Raw genomic sequence first — 7,326 nt, forward strand, 5'->3', positions numbered from 1 at the left:
TCCGATACCGCAAGTATCGGCCGATACCCGATACTTGCGGTATCGGAATGCTCAACACTAATGAGCAGTACTTGGCACAATATACTTGATTCTCTATGTACAAACAAAGGCAGCATCTTATTCATTTAAAATTGTGCCCAGTTTATGGTTATATAATTTTATGATTGAGGATAATGTCACATTTGCATGTAGCTTAAAAGTGTGGCCCTTGGCACCCCAGTCCAACACTGTCTAGAGTACTATTCAAACTTGATCATATCGCAGATTGCCAAATGTTAAGTACTTTTCTATGGGCATTTTAACAGCCTGGATTCTGGAGATAAATTATAATCTGACCATGATTTTAGGAAGTTGGGCTGCCCATAGGCACATAGGAATCTTGTGTCTAATGGGATACTTAGTGTAACCATTGTTTTTTTTATATAAATCAATAGTACACTTGAAAATATTTATAGAATATTTTGTGAGAGAATTAGCTTCTTTCTTGTTTTTAGTTGATTATTCATTCTCAAAATTCTCAATTTACTGTAAAGCCTGTCTTCAGTGAACTCAGACTTTCACATTACTACCCTGTATCCCCGAAAATAAGACACCGTCTTATATTAATTTTTGCTCCGAAAGTTGCACCATGTCTTATCTTCGGGGGGGAAGGGGTCTTATTTTCTCAAGAAAAAGAATTTACAAATGTTTTTTGAACAAAAAAATGTACATTTGTTAACATACTAGCGTATGCTGAACAGTAGTCATCATAAAACAGTAGAATTAAATAAACTGTGAATCGTATCAAGAATTTCTTGTTACTACCGTATAATTATGGTATTTCCATGTACAACATGTAAAACAACAAACAATGGTTCATTTACTGATCTCAATATTTAATAACACAAAACAAGATTTATTCAATGACAACCATGTCATCATCTTCTGGAACATCATCATAACAATCCAAACTCTGAAGTTCCTGTGGAATTTCTTGTGACTATTTCTTTCAGAATCATTGGCCCATATCTCTCATGTCTAGCAATAACACTGTCCTTAAATGAGCACTTCTTGTCAAGATAGCCTGCTCGTAGTGCATTTGCAATGCAAGTGTCAGTGATTTTCTCCCATGAATTCTTCACCCAAGTCATAATCTCTGGCAGTTTAGGTTTCACAAAGTTTCCACGTTGATTTCTCTCCATTCTATTTTCAATGTAGTCATTGATTTCCACACGCAAATTGTCCTTGAATGGCTTGTTAATGGCGATATCAAGAGACTGGAGATAAGCCGTCATTCCTGCAGGAATCATTATTTGATCTATTTTTGTCTCATGAAGGAAGTTCTTCATGTCTTTGGCGCGGTGTGTGCTGGCTGCATCCCAGATCAGCATTCCTCTTTGGCTCCCTTGCATAACAAGCGGCAGCATTAAATCGACCCACTTCCTTATAACTGCTTGTGTGGCCCAGGCTTTTTCAGTTTCAAGAGTATAAATGCTTGCCTGAAACACGTTCAATCTTGTCTTTCTTGCCCTTTGAAGTGAGTAAAGGTGGGACTTTAGTGCCATCCAGACGCATCGCCAAAATACAGGTAACACGTGCACTTTCATAAGCAGTGGAGGGAACGTACACTGAAGAGGCACCTCGTTGTTCAATTGTGGTTTGAGATGCTTGGCCCATAAACACTGCAGTTTCATCCATGGCTATCATGTTGGAAAGATTGTATTTAGAGAAGTCAGTGTCATCAACAAAGGTCTTGAATGCAAATGCGCGTTTAATGATTTCAGCATCTTCCAGCCTAAAGAGTGTTGTGGATCTTCTCAAAGACAGTTCACTTCATTGAAGGAAGTTATCCAGCCAGTGTTGTGATGCCTTGAATTCTTCAGGGGCAATTTCAAACTGTGGTGCCATTGCAAGGGCAAATTCTTGAATCTGAGCCCTAGTCACAACCAATGTCTTTGCTCTCCTGTCAGCAACCCACTCACAGATCAGGTCTTCCAGCTCGGAATATAATGGTTGCCGACCAGATCCAACCTTGCGCTTTTTAGCATTTCCGCTGTCCACTTGTTGACTGAGGTTACTGTAATCTGCTCGCCATTTTTGGACCAGTCGGACACTCAACATTTTCTCTTTGCAGAACTCAGTAAGATTTTTGCCCCAAGATTCTTCCACGATTCCTTTTTTGTACTCGACGGAATAGCTCTTTCTTTTAGCGCTCATGTCTAGGGGTAAAAATATATCGTATCACCATTGTTTACGGTATTTCTTTGACAGTATGGTACTTTATGGTAGACCATTCAGCAGAAAAGCAGACAACAAATCAAAGTAACACACTACGGTACGGATATGTAATTGCCTGACTCCCACACAGGGCCACAAAACATAAGGACTCTAAAATGGCTCCCACACACTTTCTGGACACTGTACCGCTACCGTAACAATCACCCACAGCAGTTCCTTTACTGAAGCAGCCCCATCATCATTTTGCAGCCCCAAATATTCCCATCATCCCATTGCATTGCAGCCCTCATCATCCCTTTACAGTCCCCAATACAGCACCCCCATCATTCCATTACAGCCCCCATCATTCTACAGTACAGTATTGCAGCCTCCCATCATCCCACATCATCCCACTGCAGCCTCCCATCATCTCGGTATCCCACTGCAGCCTCCCATTATCACAGTATCCCACTGCAGCCTCCCATGTGCGTACCGTACACACACACACACCCTTACACAGACACACACACACACTTTCACTTTCTTACTGGTTTCCTTGCAGCTTTCAGTGCTTTGGTGGTGCAGGAGCCCTGGGCCAATCAGAGCGCAGGAGCCCTGGGCCAATCAGAGCGCAGGAGCCCTGGGCCAATCACAGCCCAGGAACAATCAGAGGCTATGGATGATGTCAGCTGGCCCATGGTTCCTGCGCTGTGATTGGTGCAGGGCTCATGGTCAGAGATCGGCACACAGCTCCGAGGCTGTGACTAACTCCTGCAAACAGCGCGGCTGCAGTGGCGGGCACCGGACAACGGGGATCGCGGAAGCGAGACACAACTGCATGCCCCATGCGCAGAACAAGGTATGCCTTATTTTCGGGGGGGGGTGCCTTATATTAGCAGGCACAGTGCTCCCCCTAGCATGCCTTACTTTCGGGGGCGCCCTATTTACGGGGAAACATGGTAATATAGACGATGGCATTATGGTTCTATGGATCTGCACACGTTACCTCTGTGCACATGTTAAGTATTTGGTGCAGAAACTTCTGCACCATTTCTGCTTGTCTGAACAGGAAAACAAATTTTAAAGTAGGCACTTTTTTTTTAATGTTTTACATGTGTTTTGGTGCAGATTTTTCCTAACTGATTAGTATGAGTAAAATCGTTAGCAAAAAAAGAAAGAATTGACCTCCTGTAGGTTTAAATCTGCACCAACTCTGCAGTCAAAAGTCAAAAATAAGATTTGCATGAGACTTCAGGATTCTCAGTCAATTATCTCACATCAGGAAACCATTCAGACTGTAAGACAAATCTGCGCAAAAAAAAGCAGAAAATTGCCGGCAAATCTGCAACATTTGCGCATGCCCTTACTGTCATTTCATGGAAACTGACATCTCCTTTCTCAGTAATGTGATAATATGTCTTCACTGAGCACAGATTTACACATGAATTGAGGGTGGAAGATCCACACAGGAAGACAAAAATGCTAATTTCTCAGATAAGATACAATATTGTCACGCACAGTGTGGGAAGACTAAGTGCAACATGAGGGGAAGAGGGGAAGGAAGCTATAATGCTAGGGAAAGGGGGAGTGGAAACCCCTAGGCAGATCTAATAGCACCCTGCCTCCCTTACCATCCCTTTATTGGTTCCACACCAATCGCCGAGCAGGAACCTAAGGCCTGTATATCCCTAGAGCAGACCCTGAACAGAGAAGGAGGGGATGCCACTGGTCAGTCCCCACTGTACACAACAGACAAGAAGGGAGACAAACAAAGGGGAAGCAACTTAGCTTGAGCAGACTCAGAGAGGTAGCACCAAATGTCCTCCATCAGCACCAGAGAGGAAATAAGCCATCTGCTATAGCTTCAAGCCTTCGCAGGGGAAAAATGTGAATATCACCGGCGGCTCCCTGAAGCAGACTGAGAGTCTATAAACATTCAGGTCCAGGTGTGTCAATTAGAGCCAAAGTGAGGTTGCCACTGGGTCCAAAAATCAGAAGGATTAAGAAGGCTTCTGCAATGCCAAACGCAAAGACCTTCTGCAGCCAGATGCAGAGTGACTGTCTGTATTGTCTGACACACTGTGACATTATAGTGTGACATACTGTATTTTCACATGTACTATCAATTTATGAAATAAAATGTGAAATGACAATGACACTTTGAAGTGTGCTGGAAAGAATGAAAAGAAATACTATCAGTTTATGAATTTTTGAAAATGAATGTTTTGTTTTTTTTACATCTTCTGGGCAAACTCCCATTTGTTATTGTACTTAAACTATGTACTGTAATGGGATGTAACAAGAAGAGACTGCAGAATAATTCCTTCATAATATAGTTACATGTTTTAGGTTATTTATTTATGTTACAGGTACAGAAGAAAAGATATAATGCAATATTGAAGCGCCTCCATTCCCAGCTAAACCAGGCCCAGCTAAGCAGGAGACAGCATCAGTGGGATATTGAAGAAATGGAAAAGACAGCATCCAGTCTAAGGCGCCGTCTTGGTATCAGCCAGTGACTTATTAAATCGCTGAACTTTTACTGTTTATCTTCTTCTTAGTTACATGTTAATTATAGCAATGCTACAGTATGTCATCAACATTGTAATGTATTCTCATGGTTCACTTGTTCTACATCTGGAAACTGTTGACAGGTCTGTTTTTATGTTGCTTTCTACAGAGCAGTTATAGCTCTGATTGGCATTTAAGCCTGTTACTAACACTTGCAGCTCAGCCCAGGAAGTGAATACCCAATATCAGCTTTCATGTTTCATGTATAATTAGGACTTTTTGGATGTTCACTTGTTATCAGGTGCATCTACTATGACACATTACTTTATAAATCTACTGCATGCCAATTTATGCTAAGGAGAGCTATCTCCGGCGGTGCCATAGACAATGAACAGAGAGTGAATGCCTAGATAGGCGATTACTTACCAACCTGATAAATGCTTTAAACGTTTTACCTATACAATAGAGAAAATATATCTGTGTTGTAAAACACAAAGAGAGTAATTTCATAGATATGAGAAAAGTTTGATTGTTCAGATATTTTTGCAGTTGTAATAAAATTTGATTTTAACGCTCATATTACTAATAAAAATGTTCTTGATATTAGCTGCTCTCCTTAATCATTCTTCCCATATTCAATTACTCCAAAATATTTTATTTAATTTAGTTAATGCATAATCTCATTACAGCACTTTAAGGTTATCTGTACACAGAGTGCGTTTTGCAGCTTTCAGAGAAACTGAGCACCAAGTTTTTCAGTTTTGAGTTTTTAAAAAGGATTTGGAGAGTTTCCGTTCAGATTCTGTTAAAAAACCGCCTAGAAAACTGTGTGAACATAACATAATAATTAGTGTTTTTTGCGCTTTTATTTTTTGCTTTTACCATCGTCCAAGAACCATAACTTTATTACTTTTTCATTGACATAGTCAGGGCCATATTTGCCACTAGGCACTTGAGGGCACGTGCCTAGGGCGGCGGGATGCGGGGGGGGGGCGCACTTGAGCTAGGCTTTTTCTTTTTTTTTTTTTTTTTTATAAAACTCCGGGGTCAAGTGCCCGCCCCCCTCCTCCCTCCCTCCTTCCCACCCCCCTCCCTGAAGATGTAATACTCACCTTCCTCCAGCGGTGGCTGTGTCTCAGCGCCGGCAGTGTGTCCTTTCTTCAGCGGTCACATGGTACCGCTCATTAAGGTGATGAATATGCGCATATTCATCACCTTAATGAGGGGTATCATGTGACCGCTCATACAGGAAGGAAGACGCTGCAGAGATCCTGGGAAGTTCTGCGCCGCCCGGTGAGAGGTGAGTATGACAGGGCAAAGGGATAGAGGAGCCATGCACGCAGGGGAGAAGGATGGGGGAGCCATGCACACAGGGGAGAAGGATGGGGGAGCCATGCCCACGGGAGAAGGATGGGGGAGCCATGCACGCAGGGGAGAAGGATGGGGGAGCCATGCACGCAGGGGAGAAGGATAGAGGAGTCATGAACGCAGGGGAGAAGGATAGAGGAGCCATGCACGCAGGGGAGAAGGATGGGGGAGCCATGCACGCAGGGGAGAAGGATGGGGGAGCCATGCACGCAGGGTGGGAGGATGGGGGAGCCATGCACGCAGGGTGGGAGGATGGGGGAGCCATGCACACAGGGTGAGAGGATAGAGGAGCCATGCACGCAGGGTGGGAAGATGGGGGAGCCATGCACACAGGGTGGGAGGATGGGGGAGCCATGTACACAGGGTGGGAGGATGGAGTATAAATATGGTGGAGTATAAATACTAGGCCCTATAGGGGGACACAGTATGACAGGACAGTGTGAAGAGGGGGGCCGGTATAGAAAGGAGAGGTCAGTGTGAAGAGCATGTACCATAAGAGGGACAGTGTGGGGGTCATATTTTGTGCAGACAATATAGTGAGGGGCAATTTTTTATTCAAGAGCACTATAATGACACTTGTATCTTTAAGGGCATCATGTGGAGACTTTCTGCAAAAGAGCGGAGAAGATGGAAGTCTGCAGAGGCGGCTGTGGATGAGAAAACTCATCATGGGGTCTGGACAAGATGAAGAAATGAAGAACAACTCCAGAGACGACGTCATCTATAAGGTACCTGGATGTAAATGTTATTTGTGATACTAATTCTCATGTTTTTATTTATGTTAGGAACATTACAGGAAATGTCCAGGTTTGTAATGAGTCTGCAGTCATTCTTTGTGACTGCAGACTTCTGACTTCTCACAGTGCGCACTGCACGCTGTTAGAATTCTCTCGTGCTGGCGATTTACATACATGCGGTCACATGCTGACTAGACATGTGTGGCCTCACTCAATGATAATGAACTGAGCGAGGCCGGGCACGTCTAGTCGGAATGTGGTCAGAAGTATACAAATCACATGCTTGTGCTGACATGACCGTCCACCGGCAAGGGAGAATCCTGAAAGTGTGCAGTGCATGAGTTGTGAGAATTCAGAAGCTGCGATGTCAGGATTCAGCTCTGCAGGTTCCAGTAGTCGTCAGATGGACACTTCACTCACATGCTACTTTTACACTTATGGTCCTGTGACAACGAGCTTCTCTTCCTGCTTCTCTCAGTTTTTCACTGATCATTGAGAGCATTAGGGAGAGCAG

General features: G+C 43.5%; 1 protein-coding gene across 2 annotated transcripts in view; it reads left to right on the forward strand.

Annotated features, from left to right (window-relative positions):
• CCDC122 (coiled-coil domain containing 122) overlaps window positions 1-5,313 on the forward strand; it is a 177,332-nt gene extending 172,019 nt beyond the window's left edge. For both annotated transcript variants that reach the window (XM_077297351.1, XM_077297350.1), the window contains exon 5: window positions 4,566-5,313. In XM_077297351.1, the coding sequence (XP_077153466.1) occupies window positions 4,566-4,715 (150 nt within the window). In that variant the 3' untranslated portion in view covers window positions 4,716-5,313. The remainder of the gene's footprint in view (window positions 1-4,565) is intronic.
• Window positions 5,314-7,326: the final 2,013 nt, after the last annotated feature.

The sequence above is a fragment of the Ranitomeya variabilis genome, chromosome 3, assembly GCF_051348905.1.
Source record: "Ranitomeya variabilis isolate aRanVar5 chromosome 3, aRanVar5.hap1, whole genome shotgun sequence".
Classification (NCBI taxonomy): Eukaryota; Metazoa; Chordata; class Amphibia; order Anura; family Dendrobatidae; genus Ranitomeya; species Ranitomeya variabilis.